The sequence below is a fragment of the Anomaloglossus baeobatrachus genome, chromosome 2 (assembly GCF_048569485.1).
Source record: "Anomaloglossus baeobatrachus isolate aAnoBae1 chromosome 2, aAnoBae1.hap1, whole genome shotgun sequence".
Taxonomy (NCBI): domain Eukaryota; kingdom Metazoa; phylum Chordata; class Amphibia; order Anura; family Aromobatidae; genus Anomaloglossus; species Anomaloglossus baeobatrachus.
The window spans coordinates 42,507,530-42,534,985 of NC_134354.1; the positions used below are offsets into that span (position 1 = coordinate 42,507,530).

At 52.5% G+C, this 27,456-nt stretch overlaps 1 protein-coding gene across 1 annotated transcript in view; it reads left to right on the forward strand.

The window, feature by feature from the left end:
* PATL2 (PAT1 homolog 2) overlaps positions 1-27,456 on the forward strand; it is an 87,369-nt gene that overhangs the window by 24,498 nt on the left and 35,415 nt on the right. The window contains exons 2-9 of the mRNA XM_075332974.1: positions 18,715-18,776; positions 22,784-22,886; positions 23,599-23,870; positions 24,068-24,139; positions 24,214-24,285; positions 24,574-24,741; positions 24,979-25,065; positions 25,180-25,349. Coding sequence (XP_075189089.1) covers positions 18,753-18,776; positions 22,784-22,886; positions 23,599-23,870; positions 24,068-24,139; positions 24,214-24,285; positions 24,574-24,741; positions 24,979-25,065; positions 25,180-25,349 — 968 coding nt within the window. The 5' untranslated portion in view covers positions 18,715-18,752. The remainder of the gene's footprint in view (positions 1-18,714; positions 18,777-22,783; positions 22,887-23,598; positions 23,871-24,067; positions 24,140-24,213; positions 24,286-24,573; positions 24,742-24,978; positions 25,066-25,179; positions 25,350-27,456) is intronic.

The window sequence follows — 27,456 nt, forward strand, 5'->3', positions numbered from 1 at the left end:
AAACATGCATCTTCCCTCACACATCGGGAGGTACGTTTGCTCAAACTGTAAAGTGTTAACTCTGCTGCCGACGCAGCTTCCTCGGTAACTTTCCCACAGTCCACAACAGGGCAGTGTGAAGCCCCGCAGGTGTAGTGTCGGTGTCGGTGCATTACCTTCAGGGACTCCACGTTGCTGGATCTGGTCACAGGTAGGAAATCTTCTGTTTTGATCGTGACGCCACTCTCAGTATTGCGGCCAGTAGGGACCGCCACTGCAGGTTAGGGGACGCCTGGGGCTGATGGTGTGTGCAGTTAGATGTAGTAGCCTCCTGAGAGTGAGGCAAGCCCCAGGGCCCTGTGTAGGTTTGTAGTACCACAAGTCGCAGAATGACCACACAGGCAGAACTGTCTTTCAGGGTTTTTACTCACTTCAGGTGGCAGGGTGAGTAACCCGGGCGTAGCTGAGATGAACCAGGTGGGAACCAGGTATCCTTCAGGCTGACTTTATGAGGGTGACTACTGACTCGCCTTCCTTAGCCCTTGGTGGTTTGGGGTGACCCCGACTTTGAGTCCCTATGGGGGTCACCCAGGGAAGATGCTGCAGCCTCTCTCCCCTTGTTGTTTGCCGTGTGCTTGTTCCCCGGACCAGGCCACTCCAGCCTCTTGCCTCCTATGACCTATGGGCCCTCACTGCGGTTACGTGGCTGCGGCTTTTGTGGTGATGTGGTGTGGGCTTTGAGAGCCCCACACCGGCAGGTTTAGCAGAAGAAAGCTGGATCTATCTTCGCTTCGGGATCTGCCGCCCGGTTGGGCCTGGTGCTCTCTAGCAGTCTCCTTACTTCCCACTCCGTTGCACTCTCTAGCTGAAGCTGGCTTTCAGGCAGCACTCCTAGTTGACCGTTCTCCCCCGTCTGTAGCCACTGCGCGGGCGCTGTTAGACAGCAACAGCCCCACAGGTCTGCTCCTCACTGAGCCCTATGGAGTTCTGCTCTAACTGACTCACTGCCCCTCCTCTCCTGTTCTTGCCTACGCCACCTAGCAACCAGACTCTCTTACCACACCCCTTGAGAGGAGATGGAGGCTCTACCCCCTCCACTATTCCAGTGAAGGTGAAGGCTTGCCCCCTCCTGGGATCCCCAGGGGTCCTCTCATGGGTACATGTGTGAGACCTGATCACTATGCGCCTGTGTTCCACACCCCTGTCAGCCTTCTGGATTACCTGTGTTGTACTGTCCCCAGCATGGGTGCAGTACTCAGTGGTGCCTGACCAGGTCAGGGGCGCCACATTCCCCCTTAGTTATCACCAGCACGTCCTCGGGCTGCAAGACAACATTTTAAAATGCATAAAACATTAAAACATGTAAAACATTTAAAAGCACCAGGTATCAGACATCACCACCCTCCACCCACAAGTCCGTTAACCCACCCAAAACCCTCTCAGGAGGCAGGTCACCGGTCCTGTTGGTAACCAGGTCTGGGCCATCTACTTCCCCAGACCTTTCCTCCAATCTTCCTCTCCCGTTGGCCGCGACTTCAGCCACTTCTGGCAGGATGTAGAGGCGGCTTTCATGGGCTGGTGGTTTCAGGGTATACCTGGCCTGGTGGATCCGCGCCGTCAGCCTCTTCTGGCAGGATGCAGAGGCGGCCTCCACAGTTGGTGCTGGCCAGGTACCCTCTTTGTGGTGGTGAGCCAAGGCCCCATAAACAGGCGTGCTCTCTGGTCGCAGGTGAGCCAAGGCCCTTTTCTACGGACGGGCCCCCCTGGTTGCAGACGAGCCAAGCCCCTAAACAGGCTGGCCCTGGTGGTGGTGCCACTGGTGTAACTATTTACACTGCGAGAGTTTGTGGCTATAGCAAGTTCATAGCCTTAAAGTTTGTTTCTCACAATAGTTTTTGTGGGCGCATTTCTTAAACGTTGCAAACAAAACTTTTCAAACTTTAACTGGTCAAAACTTCTTACTTTCCTTTACTTTACTCCTCTTTTTCACTAGGGCGTGGGCACGTTGGGCACTGGCACCTGTGACTTTCTTGCTCTCCTTCATCGTCCGTGGTTGTCTCATCTGTAGGATCTTTGTCTGTGGTTGTTGCATCTGTAGGATCTTTATCTTTCCTTTCTTGGTCTTCATCTGTTTCTTTTTCTGTATCTGTTTCTTTATCTCTGTCTTTTCTTTCTTGTCTTTCTTGTCTTTCTTGTCTTTCTTGTCTTTCTTGTCTGGGACATGGTGCTACGTCTAAGGCATAGTAGCCCCTTTCTCCTTGATGCAAGGTGAACTGTACTAAGTCCCCAATTTTCAAATTTCTGCCTGAATGTCCTCTGGGCAGGTGGGCTTGAACATCTCTCCGATTTACAAATATGCCCTCTTTTATTCCTTTTACTACAATGAAGCCGTATCCGCTTTTCAAGTTGAAGTCCTCTACTATTCCTCTGTAAAGGGGTCCTCTAGCCTGGGCTTCGGACCTTCTTAGGCACCTTTTCTCCTGCAGGTCTCGGGCTGTGACCTCCCTCTGCTCTGGAGACTGTGGTGTTGGAGGACGTTTTGATCTGCTGCGCCGTGTCTTGCGGGCTGGGTTCTGCGAGGTGCAGCTTACAAGCTCCCAGGTGAGGCTTTGGGGCAGATCTTCATCTGCTGACGGTGTCAAGTCTTCCTCCTCCCAGCGGGAATAGGGCAGCATCTCCGGCTCTGGGTAGGGGTCTGCTGCGGTTGGCGTCGGAGTCAGCTCCTCAGCTTCCTGGCCTCCTCTCCCCCTTAGTTCTTCACTGCACTCTGGTTGTGGCAGTGCTGGGGATGGGCTTTCTTCAGCTGGTCTGGGCGGTGGACTCTCTGGCGCGGCTGCAGGGGTTGCCGGAATCCTCTTGGGGGTATGCGGAGGGAGCATGTACCGGTCCACCAACCATTGTGGAAACTTGGCCTCCATGTCAGCCTTCAGCCGCCAGTATTCGGGGTCCTCCCCCAGCGTGGGCTTTCCAGCAGGGACCTCTTCGGACTGGGGAGCGGTGTCTGCTCTGGCCTTGCAGGCCGGGGTAAATGATGAGGTAGTCTTCTCTTCTTGGCGGGCCGCGCCCTGCATGGCGGCGGCCTGGTCTTGACGGGCCGCGCCCTGTATGGCGGCGGCCTGGTCTTGGCGGGCCGCGCCCTGTATGGCGGCGGCCTGGTCTTGGCGGGCCGCGCCTGGCATGGCGGCGGCCTGGATCAGTGTCGCTGTTGCAGGGGGCTCTGTGCAGGCTGGGCTGGACGTCGCTGCAGCGACCGGAGCTTGGCGGGCCGCACCTGGCGGGGCTGCGGCCTGGTTCAGCATCTCACTTGCGGCGCGGACGAGCGTCGCTGCTGCGGTGGGGTCTTGGCGGACCGGGTTCAGCAGGGTGGCAGCCTGGGTCAGCGTCACACCTGCAGCACGGATCAGCACTGCCGTGGTGGTCGGAGCCCTGCGGGACAGGCGGGGCATCGCTGCGGCGGCCTGGATTTGGCGGGCCGCTTCTAGCGTGGCTGCGGCCTGGTCCAGCGTCGCCGCGCCGGGCGCCTCTTCTGGGACCGCGGGCGTGGCAGCAGGGGCCGGGGCACTTGCGCTGGCCGGGGCATCACTCGACTCACCCATCTGTGGCAGCATCGGGGTCTGCGTCGTCGCCGCTCGGTCTGGCAGGCGTCGCGCGGCTCCCTCCTCGTAGGTCCGCACCGCCGCAGCCATTTCCAGGAGCTCCGTGCGTTCTTCTCTAAGCTGTCGCAGAATCCTAGCCTCCAGCTGGTCACAGAAAATAGCAAGCTCCCGGCACCACCAGGCAGCGGAGCCTGGCTCTGGATCTCTGCTCTCAGACGCCATCTTCATTAGCAAGCTGCTGGCTTCTCTTCTGCTCCGCCGTCTCTCGACGCTTCCGCTTTCTTCATCAGCGAGGTCAGAACTCTGCAGGGGATCTCTGGGTAGCCACACCTCTTCGTGGGCGGTAACTTCTTCCAGCGCGGGCTGCTGTTGTTTTTCAGCGCGCTTTTCATGGTGGCAATATGGCGGCGCTTCCAATTTTTCAAGCGGACCGCCCAGGCACATGGTCACCTGTCTGGACAGGTCTAGTCCTTATCCTGTTCGTGACGCCAGATGTGAAGCCCCGCAGGTGTAGTGTCGGTGTCGGTGCATTACCTTCAGGGACTCCACGTTGCTGGATCTGGTCACAGGTAGGAAATCTTCTGTTTTGATCGTGACGCCACTCTCAGTATTGCGGCCAGTAGGGACCGCCACTGCAGGTTAGGGGACGCCTGGGGCTGATGGTGTGTGCAGTTAGATGTAGTAGCCTCCTGAGAGTGAGGCAAGCCCCAGGGCCCTGTGTAGGTTTGTAGTACCACAAGTCGCAGAATGACCACACAGGCAGAACTGTCTTTCAGGGTTTTTACTCACTTCAGGTGGCAGGGTGAGTAACCCGGGCGTAGCTGAGATGAACCAGGTGGGAACCAGGTATCCTTCAGGCTGACTTTATGAGGGTGACTACTGACTCGCCTTCCTTAGCCCTTGGTGGTTTGGGGTGACCCCGACTTTGAGTCCCTATGGGGGTCACCCAGGGAAGATGCTGCAGCCTCTCTCCCCTTGTTGTTTGCCGTGTGCTTGTTCCCCGGACCAGGCCACTCCAGCCTCTTGCCTCCTATGACCTATGGGCCCTCACTGCGGTTACGTGGCTGCGGCTTTTGTGGTGATGTGGTGTGGGCTTTGAGAGCCCCACACCGGCAGGTTTAGCAGAAGAAAGCTGGATCTATCTTCGCTTCGGGATCTGCCGCCCGGTTGGGCCTGGTGCTCTCTAGCAGTCTCCTTACTTCCCACTCCGTTGCACTCTCTAGCTGAAGCTGGCTTTCAGGCAGCACTCCTAGTTGACCGTTCTCCCCCGTCTGTAGCCACTGCGCGGGCGCTGTTAGACAGCAACAGCCCCACAGGTCTGCTCCTCACTGAGCCCTATGGAGTTCTGCTCTAACTGACTCACTGCCCCTCCTCTCCTGTTCTTGCCTACGCCACCTAGCAACCAGACTCTCTTACCACACCCCTTGAGAGGAGATGGAGGCTCTACCCCCTCCACTATTCCAGTGAAGGTGAAGGCTTGCCCCCTCCTGGGATCCCCAGGGGTCCTCTCATGGGTACATGTGTGAGACCTGATCACTATGCGCCTGTGTTCCACACCCCTGTCAGCCTTCTGGATTACCTGTGTTGTACTGTCCCCAGCATGGGTGCAGTACTCAGTGGTGCCTGACCAGGTCAGGGGCGCCACAGCAGCACGGGTCCCCAATGTCACATTCACTCACAGTGGCACTGTCCAAAAAGACCCAGTCTTCCACTGCCTGCAGTGTGGGTACGGTAAACCGGGCTCTATAACGGGAACTGTCCTCACTCCTTTAACTCCCTGCCATCCTCCACCAGGGGCTCCGACCCCTGATGGCGCCCTCCGCGGCTCCGACCGCGGCGGCGTTCAACAAGTCGGGCAGGGTCCTCCTCCTTCCACCCGAGTACTGGATGGCGTCTCCCGGGAACATGGGGACATTCAACAAAGGCAGGAGGTTTTTGCAGAAGCGGGTCCTTTAAAACTTTTAAAACGTTCAACTTTTAACTGTCAACTTGCGGGTAGCCGTCCATGTTCTGCTACCGCTGCTGCCGCCGCTCCCAGTACGGGGCATGGGTTCCGTGCTCCACCTCCTGCTCAGGAACCAGGCCCACTCGGATGCCCTCGGCGCCGGCTACAACCGGCCTCGCTAACTGCCGAGGGCCCCATCGCTCAGTGGCCTGCTCCTCCTCTCTGCAGGTGCACTCCGGCTGCTCCACAGTCGGGACGGGGTACCTGGGAGCGGCTGGCGCCACATCTGGGGCAGACCTCCGGTCGGGTGCCGCCTCTGCTGCGGCCGGGCGGACTGCCGAAGCCGACGTCATCTCTGTTGCTGTTGCGGCCGGGCAGACGGCCGGGGATGACGTCATCGGGGCTGCGGTCTGGCTTGTCCAGGAACGGAATTAGGCAAAGTCCTGGCGTCCCTGCCTTACATGAACTGCAGTCCCTTCCTGCTGCTCCCCCTTGGTACTCGGGAGCAGTCCTTCTAGCAACTTTTAAACTCTCTCTTTCGCTTCCGGTCCTCCGGAGCTTCACTTCCGCCCGCGTTCTCAGGGGGCGGAGCCTCTTTTCGCGCCCACCGCTCGGGGAAGAAGGCGCCAAGCTGTTTTTGGCGCCTAAAATGGCGGCTAAAATGGCTAACTTCGGGACTTTTCCTCAGCGGGACGCCGCTGACGGACGGGACAAGGCGCACTTCCACCGGCAAGTGGATGGGGTTTCACCGCACAGGTTTGAATCCTGTTCGTGATGCCAATTTGTGTCGCCCAGGGATAGGGGGTACTCAGATCCGGGCCAATAGGTCACTTCTGTGAGTATCACGGTGGCGACACCCGGTCTGTGATCCCAGGCGCCACAGCAAAAAAGGGATTAGGTAAGGGAGATTGTCCGTGACGCCACCTGTGGGTTGCGGTGATGAGATGGTGGCACCGTCGCTGCCTCTGGGGACCATACCCGGGACTGATGGTGTGGGGCAGCAAGGTGGGATCCCCTCCACGGGTAGGGGAGGTGTAGTCCCGGGGCCCAGTTGGGGGTTGTGGTGGTGGCAGGGATTGCAGGGAATAGTACACTCACAGTTCGGTTATCGTGGTGCTGGATGAAGCTGGATTGATGTGGAGGGTCAGGAACGCAGATGGAAGAAATACTCAAGAGTCTTTTGTAAACCAAATTACTGGTAGCTGGTGCCCACAGATGCTGTGAGGACGGGTCTCACACCCATGCGTGTAATTAAGGTGTTGTTCTCCTGCCTGATGTCTGTGTCTGTTTTGTACACAGGTCCGGACTGGGTCCCGACAGTCGGCACCGGGGGGCCACTACCCTTTCCCGGTCCACTTCGGGTCCCACAAGTGGCTGGCCTATTCTTGAGCCCCTTACTGCTACTTTTCCTAGCTCCCCACAGGGGCTGCTTCCAGACCTCTCTCCTCCTGCAGACTGACTGAAACTACACTCTGCTCTCCCCAAGCTCCTCTCTCCCCCTCCCGTTTTCCTGAGGAGGGGGCAAGTGGGGCCTGATTGGCTGGGGTGTATTGGTGTGGGAAACTCCCCAAGGGAGAGTGAGCTCTGCACCATAAAGATGTATGCAGACCTCTGTGACACCCTGGTTTTGCCAGGGCGGCACATATGCACTCTCCGCAAACCCTGTAATCCCGTGTAGCTGTAGAGAAACCGGGCTGAGCTACCTGCTCCAAGCCACGGGTCCTATGGCGCTCCCAGAAGTGTGAGATAAAAGAAGATTGGACCGAGGTCCCAACTGTGTCCCTCACCCCAAGCTGTGCCCGGGGTTGACTGCCTAAGTGTGAAAACGCTCCTTCCCTTTTCCCCAAGTGGTGCCCGCCTCCCACGTGGATGTCCTAGTGACCTGGAAAATCCCATGCCTTGTGATGGCCACCCCCCTATCTACCCCAGGCCAACCCCCCAGTGAGAAAGCACCTAGCTATGTGTGGTTTGCGAATGTGAGAAACACCAGCGATTAACCTCTCCTTACCCGGGATGAGTACTACATCTTAAAGGAGATGCAGATGTGATGCTCTGGCACCGCCAGGTGGTCACAGAAGAATACTAAACCCCACATAACACCTTCCCACACCAGGTCCCATCAGCCACAAATCCTAGCCACCCCCCTCAGGGTAGGAAGGACACAGTAGTGGGCAGGACCAGGCGGATTGGGAGTGCCCACCTAGGGGTCTTGAGGATCCGTGGGCGGGAACAAGTGAGTCTAGTTTGGAGTTTCTAAGTGGAGGTCAAGTGGAGAGGAGTGACAGTGACAGAGTGTCAAAGGAAAGCTGAGCCTAATGAAGAGTAGCCAGGGTAGTGATCCTGGTCTACTGGCTAGGTGGCAAGCAGTGGACAGTGTCCAAAGGCGACGGGAGTCCGGTCGCGGGAAATCCAAAGTGGATCGGGACAGGGTTGGAGCCCGCCGGTACCGACAGAAAACGTGCACAGGCGGGGTACCTGGACCCTAGTTAGAAGACGGTTGCAAACCTCTTCTCTAATTCACCAGGCCGGGAGCAAGGTTCCAGACATTGCTCCAGAAGTGTTAGCCCAGATAGAGCGAAACGGCAGCCAACCGCGGGGGATAGGGTTTCCGCAAACACCTGTCGCGAGCGGAGGAGGGGACTCTGCGCTCTCCCACTGCTCGGGTCCGGCCGCTTCTGCTGCTGCCGCTGCTCGGTGGTGGCTCGAGCGGTGGGCCGGATCCCGGGGACTCGAGCGGCGCTCCTCGCCCGTGAGTGAAAAGGGTGGGGATTTGATTGTGGGGGATTTGAGTATTGTCCGTGACGCCACCCACGGTTGTGGTGAAGTTGGTGACACCACCGCTGCTCTGGACGGGGATACCGGGAGCGGTGATAGGGAGCAGCTTTGATGTTAGTTCTCCCCTCCGTGGGTAGGGGGTTGGTTGTCTCGGGGCCCGGTGATGGGGTAGGGATGGATGGCAGGCGGGTTACAGGTCCTGGTGAGGTGCAGGGTCGCGGGGGCAGCGCTGTGCCGCACGGTAGTACTCACTCAGCCAATCATGAGGACACAGTTCTCGGTAAAACACACGGCTGGATGGACGGGTCCCACAGACGGCTGCGGTGTTGTTTCTCCCGGCAGGTTGATGGTGACTGCCTTTCCCTGCACCTATGTATGGTAAACGGTTCCAATGGGTTCCCACCGGTAACCTGCTCCGCAGCCTTGGCGGTGGCTGTGTTTCCCTCTCACGGTTGGACTGTTGCCTTCTGTCGGGACTTCGCTGCTGGGAAACCCAGGAGGTTCCCTTCGCTGACAGATTTGGCAAATTCACGGCGACTCCTAGCCTTGCCGGGGTCCGTAAGCCCCTGCCAGATGGTGCTGCCTTCTCTTTGTGTACTGGTCCGGTACCGCCGGGCCACCGCCCGTCCATGGGGCGGCAGGGTCTATTCCAGCAGCGCCTTGTTCCACCAAGATCTTGACTAGGTGGACAGCGGGTGCCTGGTCCTGAGCTTCTTGCCACTCCTGGCTGGGCAGCGGGTCCAGGTTTACCCGTTGTTGATAGACATGCACCTTCTCAGTCGGTGGCTGATGAAATGCGGGCAGCTCAATCTCTTCGAGGTCGTCATCCTCAGGCCCTTCTTCCAACAAGAGGGGCATCCGAGAGAGTGCATCGGCATTAACGTTGGCACGGCCGGCCCTGTACTTGATGGTGAAATCGTAGTTGGCTAGCCTAGCCACCCACCGCTGTTCCAACGCGCCCAGCTTGGCGGTGTCCAGGTGGGTCAGCTGGTTATTATCCGTGAAAGCGGTGAACTTAGCCGCTGCCAGGTAATGGCGGAATCGCTCGGTGATAGCCCACACCAGTGCCAGGAGCTCAAGTTTGAAAGAGCTGTAGTTCTCAGGGTTCCTCTCAGTCGGTCTGAGCTTTCGGCTAGCATAACCAATTACTTTTTCCTTCCCGTCTTGGACCTGGGAGAGAACTGCCCCCAAGCCTACATTGCTGGCATCGGTGTAGAGGATGAATGGGTGGCTGTAATCAGGGTAGGCTAGGATTTCTTCTCCGGTCAGGGCCGCTCTCAGCTGGCGGAAGGATTCCTCATGCCTTTCTTCCCACACCAGTGGGGCCTCTAGGGGCTTACCACCTTTGGTCTGTCCCACGAGGAGGTCTTGCATAGGGGCAGCCATCTTCGTGTACCCCTTGATGAAGCGACGGTAATACCCCACCAGACCCAGGAACTGCCTCACTTCCCTCACGGTAGTCGGCCTCGGCCAGTCCTGGATGGTGGTGATTTTCTCAGGGTCTGGGACGACACCCTCCGCTCCAACCACATGCCCTAGGTACTGCACTCTGGGTTTCAGCAGATGACACTTGGAGGGCTTCAACTTCATCCCATATTTAGCAAGGGACGCGAACACCTCGGCTAAGTGCTCCAGATGGGCTTCATATGTCTGGGAGTACACAATCACATCATCCAGGTACAGCAAGACGGTCTCGAAGTTCAAATGCCCCAGGCAGCATTCCATCAGCCGTTGGAAGGTTCCAGGGGCATTGCACAGCCCGAACGGCATGCTATTAAACTCGCAGAGTCCCATAGGGGTGGTAAATGCAGTTTTCTCTCGGTCTTCTGGTGCCACAGCCACCTGCCAGTACCCACTGGTGAGGTCAAGGGTGGAGAAGTAGTTAGCGGTTCTCAGCGCAGCCAGGGACTCCTCAATGCGGGGCAGAGGGTAAGCATCCTTATGTGTTATCTGGTTAATTTTTCGGTAATCCACACACATCCGCATGGTGCCATCCTTCTTCTTAACCAGTACCAACGGGGCGGCCCAGGGACTACAGCTGTCCCCAATAACTCCTGCCTCCTTCATGTTCCTCAACATGTCCTTAGCACATTGGTAGTGTGCAGGGGGAATAGGCCTGTACCTCTCTTTGATAGGGGGGTGCTCACCGGTGGGGATATGGTGTTGGACCCCTTTAATCTGCCCAAAGTCTAGGGGGTGCTTGCTAAAAACCTGCTCATACTCCTGTACCACCCGGTATACCCCTTCTTTGTGATGTGTAGGGGTATCGTCAGTGCCTATGTGTAGCTGTCGGCACCACTCGTCTAACTCCCCTTGGGATGGGTGAGTGCTGGCAGTGGGTGGTGAGGTTGGGGGAATGGCCTCGTGGATGGTATGGGGATCCAAGGTGAACAACTTGGCAAGGGTAGCGTACCGGGGAAGCCTGACTTCTTCCTCCCCGCAGTTCAGCACCCTCACGGGCACTCTCCCCTTCTTTACATCCACCACCCCTCGGGCGGCCATTACTGTGGGCCAGTGTTCAGAGGGCATGGGCTCTATCATGGCGGGGTAGTCACGCCCCTGGGGCCCTACCGCTGCCCTACACCAAAACATCATCTCGCTCCTGGGAGGCACAATCAAAGGGGCAACATCCATCACTCTCACCCCACCAATCTCTCCTCCTGTCGAGTTCACATGTTGGCGGTACATCAAGGCTCGGATCTCACGCTGCACAGCTCTCTGTCGGCTCCCCGCCGCCGTGGCGGCCAGCTGCTGCAGTGGGGTCAGCACGTCACTCATACAGTGCTCCATAACGTTGGTCCCTAGTACTACATTCGGGTTATGATCACTGGGTTCATTCATTATCACAATCATACCCTGGTGTTGCAGTTCAGCTCGCCCCACAGTCATGGCCACTTGTTTGTATCCCACTTGGGTCAATGGGAGTCCATCAGCAGCAATCAGTGTTATACTGGCATCTGGGGGAGCCAGCTCGTCTTTTCCCCAATACCGTTGATACAGTGTGTATGGTATGGTGGTTACCTGTGATCCAGTGTCCAGGAGAGCCATCACCGGTATGCCGTCCACAGCCACGGGGATGATGGGCCGGGCCCCGATGTACCGGTCCCGCCAGTCTGGGGGGCCATGGGGTTCTACTCCTGAGGATTGGCCCGTGGCCCCAGGGGTTGCTCGTTTAACGGACACCGTTGGGAGTAGTGGCCGGGTTTGCTGCACCTGTAACAGATTGGGGGTCCATACCGTGAGTCATTGGCCCTTCTCCGCTTCATCCAGGGGACGTCCTCAGGGATGTCGGCGAGTTGCATCTTCACCGGGGCCTGGGATCTGGTCGGAGGCTGGAGTGCGGCGAGGATCTTAGCAAGGTCCCCATCCATGCGGCGAACCTGAGCAGCGAGTTCTTCCATCGTTCCGTTTGGGGCTGCAGGTACTGGAGGTGCTGGTGGGGTAGGGGCCACCACGACGGGAGCAGTTTCACCCGGCCATGGGGCTGGCTCAGGGGCTTCAGATGCGGAGGGTTGCAGAGCTTTGATGGCCCGTTCCTTTAATACGGCAAAGTCCACATCAGGGTGTTCTAGGGCCCACAGCCGAAGCTGTTTGCGGTCCTCTGAGGACCTCATCCCCTGCACAAACTGCTCACTTAACATTTTGTTACTGTCCACACTGTTGATGGTGTCCACCCGCTTCAGTGTGCGGAGTGCGGTTTGCAGACGCAGGGCATAGTCCCGAATGCTATCTGCGGGCCGTTGCCGGCATTGATAGAACTGCATCCGCAACTCGGCCTCGGTACGCGTCTCAAATGCAGTCTGCAGCTTTTCAAATATGGTGGCTACAGAGGACCGGTCCCCCTCGGCCCAGGTCTCCGCCTCTTGCTCAGCCGCGCCGGTTAGCTGCCCCAGCACTAGCGCTGCACATTGCTTATCAGACAGGGGGTACAGTTCTAGTAGCGGACTAAGTTTTTTTCGGAAAACCTGCAAGGCATCAGGTTTCCCATCGTACTGCAGTAGCCAGGCAGCTCCGGGCATATAGGGCAAAGAGAATGGCATCACCTAAGCGAGAGCTGGGGCGGCCGCGGCGCCCCCCGCCAGCGCGGCCGGGACCTGGGCAGGCCCGTTCCCATCTACAGGTGCTCCCGCGGCTGCGTCCGCTGCTCTTCCAGCGGCTCCGTCGGGCGCAGACATCTTGTTTCCGTCCCCCTTAGTCTCTTTCCGACTCCTCCTCTACAGGGGCGGGGTTTTGGCCTTCGCGCCTCCACTACTCGAGGAGACGCTCGAGCGGGAATTCTTGCGCCCAAGATGGCGGCTTCACAAATGTTTCGGCAGGACATCTCCGGCGGTCACAAAAGGCGCACTTTCACCAGTTGGTAGAACGGTAGGATCCTGTTCGTAACGCCAAGTTGTCGCGGGCGGAGGAGGGGACGCTGCGCTTTCCCACTGCTCGGGTCCGGCCGCTGCTGCTGCTGCTGCTGCCGCTGCTCGGTGGTGGCTCGAGCGGTGGGCCGGATCCCGGGGACTCGAGCGGCGCTCCTCGCCCATGAGTGAAAAGGGTGGGGATTTGATTGTGGGGGATTTGAGTATTGTCCGTGACGCCACCCACGGTTGTGGTGAAGTTGGTGACACCACCGTTGCTCTGGACGGGGATCCCGGGAGCGGTGACAGGGAGCAGCTTTGATGTTAGTTCTCCCCTCCGTGGGTAGGGGGTTGGTTGTCTCGGGGCCTGGTGATGGGGTAGGGATGGATGGCAGGCGGGTTACAGGTCCTGGTGAGGTGCAGGGTCGCGGGGGCAGCGCTGTGTCGCACGGCACGGTGGTACTCACTCAGCCATTGATGAGGACACAGTTCTCGGTAAAACACACGGCTGGATGGATGGGTCCCACAGACAGCTGCGGTGTTGTTTCTCCCGGCAGGTTGATGGTGACTGCCTTTCCCTGCACCTATGTACGGTAAACGGTTCCAATGGGTTCCCACCGGTAACCCGCTCCCCAGCTTGGATATGGGCTGGAGGAGCCCCTTTTGCCCGCAGGCTCTGGCACTGGGAACGGTAGCCTTGGCGGTGGCTGTGTTTCCCTCTCACGGTTGGACTGTTGCCTTTTGTCGGGACTTGGCTGCTGGGAAACCCAGGAGGTTCCCTTCGCTGATGGATTTGGCAAATTCATGGCGACTCCTAGCCTTGCCGGGGTCCGTAAGCCCCTGCCAGATGGTGCTGCCTTCTCTTTGTGTACCGGTCCAGTACCGCCGGGCCACCGCCCGTCCACGGTCCTTACGGTAAACTCCGATAGGCCACTCCTGCAGACGGTCACCACCGTCTGCCAACCTTGGTGTACCGCCCGGGCCACACACCCGGACGCTGTCAGATAGTTGCTCCACTACTACTTTCCTTCCTCTCACTTTCGCCTCCAAAACTAATCTGTCTGCTTTTCCCGCCTCCAGGACCGCGAACTCCTCGGTGGGCGGGGCCAACCGCCCGGCCCACCCCCCGGTGTGGACATCAGCCCCTGGAGGAAGGCAACAAGGGTTTGTGTCTGACTTCGGTGTGCTGACCGGGAGTGTGGGGTGTGGTGGTGTTGTTCTCTGTGGCCCCTGGCTTGTCCAGGGCGCCACACACCCACTGAGTCAGTCCCAAGGGTCAGTTTTCGCGGGCACATCTCCCAACCAGAACATACAGGGAGCGGACTTCCCCGTTCCATACGGAGTCGTCCAGAATTGAGAAAACTACAGAGTGCCGGAGGAAGGGACATCGGTATACCAGCCGGGTGTGGGACCCGAGTACACCCGAACGCAGCAGCCGGCCACTGACACCTTGGTTTACCAACAGACATGTGTGCAATTATTCAACAGTGAGTACACTAACATTACCCGGTTCGGCCCGGCGCGCCACCTCCGGCCTACATCACTCACAGTGTCCTGGACACTGAGCCCTGGGGGCATCCACCCCTACCCACGGAGGGGTTAACATCAAGCTGCCATTCCATCATCCCCGGGTGCTCCCCAACAGCAGCGGTGGTACTCCATATTACCACACACCGTGGGTGGCATCACGAAGTTTCGACAGCAATCCCCGTACATATACCTCCACCTCTTCCAACAAGCCTACAACCTACAATAGCCCTCAGTCCAGTAGACAACTGCGCAACCAGCTCTGTCCTCACCTATTGTACCATCACCCATTCCCTGTAGACTGTGAGCCCTCACGGGCAGGGTCCTCTCTCCTCCTATACCAGTCTGTCTTGTACTGTTAATGATTGTTGTACGTATACCCTCTCTCACTTGTAAAGCGCCATGGAATAAATGGCGCTATAATAATAAATAATAAATAATAATAATAATATACGTCCCTTTTATTTGAGTGTCCGCGCGACCCCCGGATCCAGAAACACCTCGAGCCACTGCGGATCCGAGCAGCCCGACTGCTGACGTGGGGGCGGCACACAGACCCTGTGGCGACTGAAGCTTCAGGGGCGCCACATAAGGCTCTCACGGAATTCCATTTTAAAAAACGTGGCGTTCATGGCTCTCTCAGCCAAAAAGGATCCCGATGCCTGGTCAAAGGGCTCATTCACATGTGGTTTTTCACGTACGAGTGCTATCCGTGTTTTTGTACTCATGATAGTCTATGGCACTGTTCACATGCCTATGATGTTATCCATACTTAGTGATCCATGCAAAATTGCTTAGAGATGTCTGCTGCTGATCCAAGTGTCGGATAAAACTCGGCAATGAAAGTCTATGGCTCTGTGAAAAAATTAGACCACATGCGGATGATAGTTATAGACTTAAAAGGGAAGGGTGGAAAACATATTTTTTTTCTTATTAGATAAAAATTGTCGAAAGTCTGACCCAACTGATGATAGACATTAATGAAACTGACTGATTTTCTTCTGCTGTATGCATGGCATTGCATACTAATCCATACATATCTCACCAGCGCCTCCTAAAGGCCAAAGCTTTGTACGAGTTTCTATATTCAGAAGTGATCTCTCTATAGATGTTGCATTCCTGGATCAGAAAAAGCTTTTTATCGTTCAGCCCATATGACAGTTGTCCTTGCAATGCAGGCAGTTCTGGATAGATGAATATCAGTAGTATGACTGTTGGTATTAACCTTCTGGCCCTTTAAGTGTGCTTTATAAATGGCCTGATACTAGTGAGGCACAGCTGACACCCTTTGAGTGCAATATTTAGTGAATGGGTGTTTGCTGAGGGTGAGCTGATTTGTCTGGGATAATCTGGAGTGGTAGGTGTGGATTGTGTTAGTTATAAAACACATGCAGATGCTGTAACTTGTTGCACACTCACTTATATTGTGATCTGTATGTGATGGTGCACACTTACAATAGTGATCAGGACTAGTCCTCCATTGTATTATATAGTGCATATAGTATATGATCTTTAGTATAATCTATACATACAGAGGTACAAGGAGAGACCCTCTCCGATATAGCAGGTGATGGGACGTGGTATGGGTGCGGTATGCTATGATATCAGAGGGGCATGTTGTGATTTCAGGTTTATGCAGGCCATTTGAGGATAGTACCAGTGGACCCCACTTTGCTTTATATTTTACCTCCTTGTTTTCTGAAGGCTAATTTTATTTTCTCCTTATATTTCCTTTAATAGTGTTTGTGTAGGTATGTTTATTACAGGATATGGTGTTGGTATTGATGCCACTTAGGTGGTTCCTATAACTTGTAGAAAATATTGTACAAGTGTAGATTAGAGATGAAGAAAAATGTGGTGGACCCTGCCTAAATGGTGTCACTGTGATTTGTGTACACACACACACACACACACACACACACACACACACACACACACACACACACACACACACACACACACACACACCTACCTTTTACTCTTTTTGGCTGCTTTTTGATTTCACCAAATGAGATAAGGATGTCATGACCTATCAGGAAAGAAACAAACAAAAAAAAAACCCTTGTCTACAGGCCAATGGTTTTGCACTTCATCTACATCTTCACCCATCTATTTCAATATAGCTGAGCTGCAATTTCAGACTCCATGGTGCTGTTTATGGAAGAAAGTAGCCATGTTCTTCTAATACTGGCCAGACCCTTTTCTAATTGGAGGTATTTACATAAGTTCACACAGGGCTTTTTTTTGGTGTGGTTTTTAGTTTGTTTTTTTCCCCTGACCAAAAACCTGATTTTGTGGCAGGAAATCTCCTTTTGGGCATGTTCGCACATTGCGTAATTTCATGCATTTATGTGCATGCGTCCTGCGTCCCCTGCACAATCTATGTAGATTGTGCATAATCCTTGCTTTTTTTTTTTTTTGAACATAGCGATTTGGGTGCTAAAATTTTGACCCAAATACGTGCGTTCAAAAAAGCAGCGTGTCAATTGTTTTGTGCGCTTTGGATGCAGCTCCCACTCTGTCTATGGGAGAGCCAGCGTCCATAGCGCATGAAATCGGGATCTAGTCTGCTGAAACACTGCATCCATTACGCAGTGTTTCTATATCGATTTTGAAGCGCACATGTGGTTAAAAAATCACTACAGAAATGTCAGCATTTGCGTGTGAACAAGCCCTTTGAGTCATCTGCGGTTTTGGTGTCTTTTTTTTTTTTTTTTTTTTTCCTTTCTACCAAATGGGTTGTATTCATGAAAAAAAGTTGCAAAAACACTGCAAAGAATGGACATGCTCATTAATTGAATTCTGCAACAAAAACGCAGGTATTTCACAAAAGTTAGGAAAAAATCTGCAGGAGTTTGTATGTGTAGGAAATTTCACAAATCTCATAGACTTTGCTGGGACTGTAAAAAGCAGCGTTTTATTAGCAATGGATTTGCCTAAAACCAAGGCAAATCTGCAGCTAAACAGCCCTGTGTGAATTATTGGCATATTAATTAAGATGGTGGCTATCCATGCCTTACAGTGGGGGAGGGGCTTGCTTGGAAATATATTGGTGGGAAATGGCAGGTACATAAAGGAGGGTCAAATTGTAGTGAAAGCCTTCCCGCGAAAATAGTTTTTAAAGTGACTATTCATTTATCATTACTCTACTTCGTGCCCTCAATCTCCCCTCATTCCTTCAGGTGTGTGTTTTGTTTTTTTTTTGTATGTATGTGTATGTATGTATGTATGTATGTATATCACCTAAAGTTTCCACAATAAAGGCATTGATGAATTGGCCAAGACATGTTGGTTTATTAAGATTTATTTACAAAGAAGCAGCGTTTGATCTTACCAACCACATTTCTGTCCAGTAGAGATTTAGCTTCGCTGCTGAAGCCAAAATCATCTGATTAATGTATAAAAATCACAAATGAAACACTGGCACGATAAACGAACAGGGAGGGTGGAGCGCGGTGCCAGTTATATATTTATATATATATATATATATATATATATATATATATTTATATTTATATATTGACACTACAGTCCTCCCACCAACAAGGCTGCAGTGGGCCTTATTCATTTCTTATACCCACACCCTCCCCCATAATCCATTTTAGGCCTCTTTCACATGTCTGTTACACACGTTTTGCATGGTCCGTGGTGTGTGTGTGTGTGTGTTCAGTATGTGACATCGGCGAAGCAAATAGACAGCAGGAACTTGTGTATTTATCGGTCTCCGGTGCTGGTTCCTGGTCTGTGGTGCAGTGAATATTCAAGAACATAATGAGCGGGCCCAAAAGCAAGTGCCAGCAGCAAGAGAGACAGGAGCGTATAGAAAATAATTTTATCCAGTACATATCACACGGATCACATCAGTGTGTGACAGAAGCCCTGCCAGAGAAAAATGGGCATGTTGCTGTGTGAAAACACGGACATGTGTGCAGACCCATTGGTTACTAAGTCTCTGGTATGTGTGAAACCGAATGTCACATGTACCAGAAACGCGGATGTGAGAAGGAGGCCTTAAATGGTGCAGCCATCTTGGTCGTCTCTCCTAAAAGCTCTCATCAGTCATGTGCTCCTTGTATTCTGAGGAGCCGCTGCCAGACATCTCTGGCAACAGCTTATGTCCTAGAGATCAAAAGCATTGTAGGTGCCGGCCGACCCACTTGATGATCACCGTTCCGGGGCTCATATACCCACTAATCTGTCGAACAATCCAGTCAATGTCGGTGGGTTCATTTGACGTTATCCTTAAATGTATAAGGGGGCATACAATGGTCTGTTACCCATAGCAACCAATGTTACTGTCAGACATTTCTGATGAAAGAGGCGTTGTACACCATCCTGTACAAACTAGGTGAGGGGAAAATGGTGCTATTGTAGGGGTCCATACTGTAAAATTAGTGGGAACATACTCACTTACACTTTTGTTTGTAGTATCTACTTTATTTTACTTATTACAACTTTTGCTCTTGCCTGGCACAATCGCATCTGCAAATACGATCTTAAAAGCAGTAACTTTTTTTTTTTTCTTTTCCGGTTAATGTTTCCACAACAGGTTCTTACTCCCTTAAAACGGCTTACTGACGATTAACCATGGATCTCAACTCGGAACAGCTTGTAAGTTATTTCTGACATGATGACCAGGGTACATTTCTACTAAACATTCAATTCTGTAAACTTAACCTTTTAGTATAAGTATAGATAGTGTGTGTGTGTGTGTGTGTGTGTGTGTGTGTGTGTGTAAAACCAGGTAGTCACAGGCCCCCACATAACACCTTCCCTCACTTAGGAAACACACAGCCGATCTGAAACCCTAGTCACCCCCCCTTAGGGAAAGATACACACCAGTGAGCGGGACCAGGCGGTTGGACACGCCCACCCAGGGGTCTAGACAGCCCAGGGCGGGAAAACAGTAGTTAGTTCAGTTTGGAGTTCAATTTGAGAGGAGTGTGGGCTGGAGCTAGGTGTAGCTCCAGCAGAGGAGAGAGTTCAAGTTGAATGGTGCCAGGGTAGGAGCCCTGTTACCCCTGGCTAGGAGGCAGACAGTGGTCTCTGTCAGCAGGAGACGGGAAGACTGCTTGGCAGACCCGAGGTGGACCGGGGCAGGGTTGTAGCCCACCGGTACCGACACGGGGAACAGACCCGGAAACCGGAGCACAAAGGGGGGTACTCGGACCCTGAAGCCAGGACCAGAAACCAGTGGCCTGGTTAATTAACATATTGAGGCCAGGATTATAGGTCCTGTCCCACCCAAATTCCCTCATAGAAGACAACAGCCCATCGATAGGGATAGGAGGCCACCGCCAGGGTCCATAGATCCCACGGGCCAGTGTCTGCGGGCACGGCTCCTTAGGCCACATCCAGCCAGTAGCGGACTCCTGAGTTTCAGACTAGGAAGTCCACCTTACACAAAGTCAGTGCAGAGGAAAAGGATAGAGACCACCAGCCTGGGTGGGAGATCCGAATGCAACCGGCCGTGGCGCCGGCCACCAGCACAGTTTACCAAAGACTCGTGTGATTCATTGACTATGAGTAATCAAACATCCCCTTGCCGTCGCTATACCCTGCACAGACACTGGGTCCCGGGGCAACCATCCCTGCCCATGGAGGGGTTAACATCTAGCTGCCACTACATCTCCCCCGGGTGCCCCATAACAGCGGCGGTGGTGTCCCACCTCACCACACACTGTGGGTGGCGTCACGAACTTAATACGGCCTAGCCCGTACATCTACGCCCCCCCCCTTTTATCCCGCGAGACCCCCGGGTCCGGAGACCCTCGAGCCACCCCCTTAGTAGATCCGGATCCGAGCAGCGGCGGCTGCTGGCACGGGGGCGGCACTTGTGTATGTAATATATCATTTTTATTTTATTTAGTTTTTTTTCGGCAAACAAAGATGTGATTAATGAGAAACGAGCAAAACATCGAAATATTTTTTTGGGTTGTGCATGATTTGTCCTGGTCATTGCTCAGTGTAAAACCCTAATAGGATATGGACAACTTGGTTTAAAAAGAGAAATAAAAAAAATTCTTGCAAACTATGCTTCACCCAATTTCCGACTACGCATTCTGTGTCTTATTGTCTGCAGCGCTGATCTAATGTTCACAGCACTGCGGTGCAGTGTCGTGCCCAGATGGCACTGGTGTACTCACAATTAATTCACACAGAGTCACTGGTAAACCAAAGTTCGGGTATGGTCGGGTCCCGCAGACGGCGCTGGTGTCCCCTGTGAGGTTGATGGTGGCCCCTTTCCCTTGCCCCTCTTGTGTGGTTTTTCGGCTCCCCTGCCTGAGCAGTGGTAGCCCGCTCCCCGGCGTTGAGCTGCCGTAGGAGCCCTCTGTTGCCCGCAGGTGCTGGCCCGTCGGGTGTATGGCCCTTGGCGGTGGCACTCGCCCAGAATCGGTGGGCTTTTACCTTCTTTCGTGACTTTGGGTGTGGATGAACCCGTGAGGTCCAGCCAGCAATCAGTCAATTTGCCTAAACTCAGTGGCTTCTCAGCTAGGACGGGGTCTGAGTACCCGGTTTCTGGTGCTCCGGTACACGGTTGACTCCCCGGTTCAAGACCGGCGGGCTCCAACCCTGGCCCGGTCCCTACGGTTCCGCCGGTTGCTGTACCGGTACTCCTGCAGACGGCCACCACCGTTTACCTGCCTGACGTTTCAAGGGTCCCAGGCTCGTACCCCGGTCCCTGACAGCTCTAAAACTCCACTCCTCTCGCTGTCGCACTCTACAACCGAACTGTTTTGTGATTCCTGCCTCAAGCCAGTAGTCTCCTCGGTGGGCGTGCCTTTCCGCCTGACTCCGCCCACCTGGTATGCCTTACTGGCCCTGAGGGAGGCATCAGGTCTCCCTTTCGGGTGACGGGTGTGTCCTCACAGGGGATGGGGTGTGTGTGTAATGTGGTAGGTGTTGCTGCCTGTGACCCCCCCTTCCCCCCTGGGGTCCAGGGCATCATATATATATATATATATATATATATATATATATATATATATATATATATATATATATATATATATATATATATATATATATATATATATATATATATATATATATATATTATGCCGCATGTGTAGCAGCCCGGCGGTCAGCCTACTCGTCGCCGGGCCGTTTCGGGTCAGGTCAGGCGTTGTCACTGGGTGGCCTTACCCGGTAACGTTGCCCCAAGGCGTACAGTTAATGGTGGGGGAAGCGGGGTAATTGGGAGAGTTTGTCATGACGCCACCTGTGGTACGCGGCCAGTAGTAGCCGCCGCTGCAGGATTCCTCTCTAAGCCAGGTGTTAAGACAGCTGGGATAGAGTCACTTCCCACAGGCGGAGCGGGCCCCGGGTGGATGATGAGGGTTGTAATGGCCGTTGGTACCTAACGGTGATGGGCTCAGGTCAATCCCAGATCCGGTAAAGGGTCACCACCGGCGTTGTCAACACTGGCGTTGTGAAATGTGGAGAGAGGGTGTCCCCCTCAGCAGTTAGGTACCCTGGTGAGCTCTCGCTCCAAGCCACCGGGCCCAGTAAAGTCCAAGTTTTCCAAAGGTGTGCTGCCAGAACTATGGTCCTGACGAGTCTCTCCTTGATGTGCGTGTGTGTTGTGCCTAATTCTACTCCAAGTGGAACCCACTCCCCAGGTGGCTGGCTTTAGTGACCGGGAAGTCCATGTTCGTATGGCCACCCCCTGCCTACCCTGAGCCAACCCACTCTGTGTGAAGGCTCCTGAGCTATGGGTTATGTGTGTGAATGTAGAACGCCGGTGATTAACCCCCTCCTTACCTGAGATAACACACCCAAGTTGGGGTGCAGTACCCTATGGCGATCAGAGCCTCAGGGGTGCGACACGTGCGGATTTTCTTAGTCCGGAATCACACTTGCGAGGGACTTGCACGAGTCTGCCCTGGCGTGACCCGGCAAAGCCTCGCATGTGTGACTCTGGGCACTGGATACACAGCACAGATACCGCCCGACAGCTGGGGGCTTTATCTGTGCTGTCATCAGAATACGGGGACCCTGCACCGATTGTTTTATTGACCCGCAGACACTTGTACTGATTTCCCTGCCCACCGGCAGTCCTGGTGCCTGTGATTGGCAGCATGTCAGCTGACTTGAACCAATCAGGGTGGGGGAGCGTCTAACTGCAATCAATTACACGTGCCGGTGGGCTGGTAAAGTAGTGAATATTGAATTGTTGGCTCCTGAAGGGAAAAGCGTGACCCAGAAGGAGTTTGTTGCCATGACACCGCCTGAGTACACCGCTCGCGCTCCTACCCCCCCCCCCTATCCCCTCCACAAACATTTTTAATCTCCGAATTCTGGTCCTCATTGACTTATATGGGCACCGAATTCCAGATCGGATTGGACTTTTTTTTTTTTTTCTTTTTCTTTTTTCTCATTGAGCAGTGATCCGCCAGGCCCGGTTTTTGGCCAGTTCGATCAGCTCTAGATATGATACGTTTGGGTCCTGTTATAAACTCCGTATTGAGTGTCAACACATACGGGAGGCCAATGGCTTCATGCTGGTAGCGGTAGAATTTCCTTCACCCTAATCACTGATGTAGGATTGTGACACTGGTGACTAATTTAATCTTGATCATCATAGAACATTACCAGAGTATCTCCTCTCTCTGTAGCTGCCAGAGGACTTTTATCTGGCTGAAGAAGATTCCTTGCTGGAAGAAATGGCTGAAGAGGATGAAGAAATAGACTTGTACAACGAGGTGACTTTTGGATTAGGTAGGACTTGGTGTATTATGTATTCTGCTTTTACAATGTGGGAGCTTGCAAATGAAATATGGCTGAAATATGTAGATTTTAACTTTTATTGCTTGGTTTATACTGCTGTCATGTGTACAGTATGTGGCTTAAAAAGTAGTGTAAAAAAGGTTTGGGGTATGTTAAAATTCAGGGTGATCAAGCAGAAGGACTGATGGCCACTATCATTGGTTTGTTACATAGAGTGAAAAAGACCTAGGTCCATCTAGTTCAACCTTCCTTATGGTGCTGTTAAATTGGGCAATCTATTGCACTGCTACTAACCTACAAGGGATATGCACCCCAAATGACTCTCGGCGAAACATTTTTTGGTCAAAATATTGTCTACCGTGCATGGGCACTCAGAAATAAAAGGAATAAGCAGATGACCCCTGCAGAAGATTTTTGAGAAAAAGAATGGGCATGTGGATATTCTACATACCCAACCATCCCTTTTTTTTTTTTCTTTGTTTTCACACTTGTCCTAAGTTATACACTCTATGATTCAGTTCAAACAAACATTGCCTCTTAATCTTAGACTGGGTGCATCTTGCTTCTGAAGACTTAAGACTAGTGAAACATCATTTTTTTTTTTATAGTTTTTAAATTTTTAATTTGACCTTTTGGTGTAATGAATCTTGGTGCAACCACAATTATTGAATTAATTTTATTTTTATTTATTTATTTTTTTAAGATCATGAATCCGAAGAGGAAAGCCCTAAGGAAGAAAAACTTTCAGACCAACAACCTGAAATAGTAAAATATGTAGAAGGTGAAGATGGTACAGAAATAGAGCCTGAGGAGGTACTGGATGTAGAGGAGAAGACGCAAGATGTGAACGCTTTAGTGGACTCCATGAAAGAAGTCACCTTATCTGAGGAAATAGAGGATTCTGCTGAATACTCAAATACTGAATTTGGAGATCCGGCAGTGATGAAGGCTGTTCATGGGCAGCCAACTTTAGAGGTAAAGTGTAAGCCAATCTACAATAGACCCTAGCTCATAAGTAGGCTTTCTTTTTTAAGCTTATCAATTTGGCCATTGCAGTACTTGGTAGTCTAGAATTTTGGCCTGCCATGCATACTGCTTGATGCTGTCAGGAATTTACCCCCCCAGAAAATACAAACTTGCAAGCTACCAGGCCTAACAATCTTATTTTGCAGAGTGTTGACAGTGCTGTTGTTGATAGTGGAATTGGAACCAGCTGGGGAGATTTTGATTCAAGTTACAATATGGTAAGGGTCATACACAGATCCCCCTATGTGGATTCTCCATAGGTCGCATGAGCTAAAACGTGTTCTCTTTTCAGAGTGGAATGGATTCGAGATTGTGGGTAGACTCTCCGAAAGGGACAGCTGCAATAGCTGGTCAGATACTGGAGGTATGTCATGGACTATCAATATCTGTTCATGGATGTAGTTCCCACTGCTCGGACCAGATCAGAAATGGAGAAGTGGTTGCTCATGTTTATGTTCACTTGCATGGGTGTTCTCCGAAAATTTGAGCACACAAGTGCAACAATTTCTGGAGCTCCAGTGAGTAGAGCGCCTCACAATTTGTAGAGGCGCAGGTATCTAATTTCAAGATAAATGTTGGTTGCACTGCTTGGATATGCTATATATAAACATGGGAATAACCCTTTGTCTAAATTTGTAACCTTTCCTTATAGGATAAAGCAATTTTGCGTGTTATGGACAAAGCCCCCTATATCCCACCCACCAACCTGGAATTCTTAGGTTCTCCCATGCAAAGAGGATATATGTGTACACAAAGACTCAAAGGTCCGGAAATGGGTAGATTGTCCCCCAAACCATATAGACAGCGCTTCATTAGGCAGGTAAACCACCATAAATAACTTTCCTGATTTGGTGGACCACAAAAAAAACCCAGAACAGTTTCCCTTGGGTGGCTTGTACAGTATAATGGAAGGATGAATTATTGACCCGTTCTCGGAGATGCTAGAAGTAGCTCTCATATTCTTCAAAGAATATTGAACCCATAAACCATGTGGCCTTTTCAACATACTGAATGTTACTTTGTAAGGAATCAACAAACTTTTTTTATTTTCTTTAAGCAATCTCCACTGATGCCTCGCACAATGCGGCCTTCTTTCCCATTTACACCGCCGAGAAGACCTCCACCACATTTTGCTGCAAATCGGGTAACTTTTTACAATTTCAGATAATTAATCATCATGACCACACTGAGGGGTGTGGCATGAGGACATAGCGTTGTGATATTCGAGGCATCTTTTGTTTACAGTTGTCTTTTTAAGTCTCCAGGTTTCATGTCCCCAACTCCTTTCCGGCCTATGTCTCCTAATATCAGCACCCCTGCAAGACCAATGACACCCAAGATGGTCAGGATGCACTTTGGTCCTATGTCTCCTTGTCCCAGCATCTCGCCTTTCTTTAGCCCAATGGGGAACACTCTGCAGAGGTTTAAGTAAGTACATATTTAAATTCTACATGTATAGAATGTCTGATTTTAAGTGGAAATGCCTACAGTTATTTTATAGGTAGATAAGCAGTATTAGTATTATTTGTTCATAAGCTACATGCAGTCCTTCTCCAGCAAAGTCTGAGAAATCCAAAATGTTGTGCACACGTTGCGTTTTTTTTTTTTTCCTTACAGGTTTTGCTACAGAATTTCTGCAGCAAAAAGTAGCACGTCACTACTTTTCTGCGTTTTTTTTTGTTGTTTTTTTTTTTTTTTTTCCTTTTTTCCCTTGTTTTGCCATTGACTATGTTAAAAACCCAGAGGGGCAAAAACGTGGTAAAACCGCATGTGGTTTTTCTGCCAGAAAGTGAGTTTTTCGCTGGAGAAACAAATCCGCAGTGTGCGCACGTAGCCTTTAAAGAGAATCTGTTACTTGTGCAAAAACCTTGCGTTAAAAATATTGTAAAAATCCCAGAGCTCCACTGATTCTGACACTCTTCTGTGATGCATCAAGTCCATTGAAGAGGTATTCTCAATTGTTGGTTTTTGGAGTGCACTATGTGATATCTCTTATTGTAGAGTGTGTGTGTGTGTGTGTGTGTGTGTGTGGCACCCCAGGGGATCAGGGGAAAATACTTGTCTCTGGGCCGGTGAGGGTCAGGGGATGTCACGGGTGGCCCAGCCTGGTTTCGTGACCCACGAGGTGTACACGGAGGAGAATGGGTGGATAAAGGTGATGGTGTAGGTTGTTGCTGTTACGCCACCTGCGGTATGCGGCCAGGGAATTAGCCATTGTTGCTGTTCACCGGGGAGGATGGTAGTAGCAACCGAGGTGTTTCTGCTCCCCACAGGTGGAGCAGGCCCCGGGGAGGATGATGAGGGATATAGTAGTGGTGGCTGGGGCCGTTGGAACCGGTAATAAGAGTCTGAGTTTGCTGCTGCAGTTCCAGGTTGTTTTACTCAGTTTATGCAGCTCGCCCGGGTAGTACCGCGGTCACCCGCTGTGATTGGCCACGTCAACCTTGGATAAGTTGGAAGAAGCCACCGGTGTTTAGAAAATCTCCTTTCGAAGAGTTGCCCCACCAGTAGTAAGGAGCTCGGGCTGAGTGTTCCACTCCAAGCCACAGGCCCCACGGAAGAAGAAAAAGGAAGAAGATGGTGGTGTCATGTCACCAGAACTGAAGTCCCGGGTAGACTGACTAAAGAATGTGTGAAGTTGCTCCTACTTCTACCCAAAGTGGAACACTCCCCCCAGCTGGTTGTCTTAGTGACCGAGAAGTCCCAAGGTTCTTGTTGGCCAAACACCCCCCCCCCCCCCTAGCCTAGTCCAGCTCCCCAGTGAGAAGCCTCCTAAGCTGTATGTAAAGTGTGAATGTGGAACACCGGTGATTAAACCCCTCCTTACCCGAGGCGAATACTGCACCTTAATTAAGGTGCAGTACTCTGTGGCATCTGGAGCTGCAGGGGCGCCACTGGTGTTTCTACAGTCTTCACTAGGGGAAAATGCTTACAACTCTCCCTCCCAGATGCTGTCAATCCGATTGGCAGCTGATTTAAAGGGGTTATCCGGCTTCTTTGACATTTTTTTTTTTATTTCCCTATTGGGCTACATTGGGGGCAGGTAAGTAGATAGAGACCACTTACCTGCCCTGCTGTCAGCCCCTCTCCCCCGGCTCAGAGCGGTCATGTGACCGCTCCTGCCGCGATTTTGCTGCTTCCGGTCATTTCATGTCAACATGTGCAGGGCCATGTTGACATGCAAATGTGGAACAGCTTGTCGCCTCCCTGGTGGGTGTCTACAGTGTGATGAGCCCCGCCCCCTTCCCTGCACTTTCCCACACATTCCCCCGCACCTCTTTTACTCTCCCCGTAACCTCCCCCTGCACTGCTGTGGGGTCCGTGACCTGGGGGAGGGGCCTGGCGGCAGCTGCCATGGTGTCAGCTCCAGCACCGGGCCCCCTGCTCAGGATCACACATTCAAATGTACCGGCATCACAGATCACCTATGCCGGTACATTTGAAAGTGCTGATGAAAAGCAGCGCAGCGCTGCTTCTCATCACTGTCCCTCCCGCTGTCTGTGCTCTCTTCAGCACAGCGGTGACATCACTACTG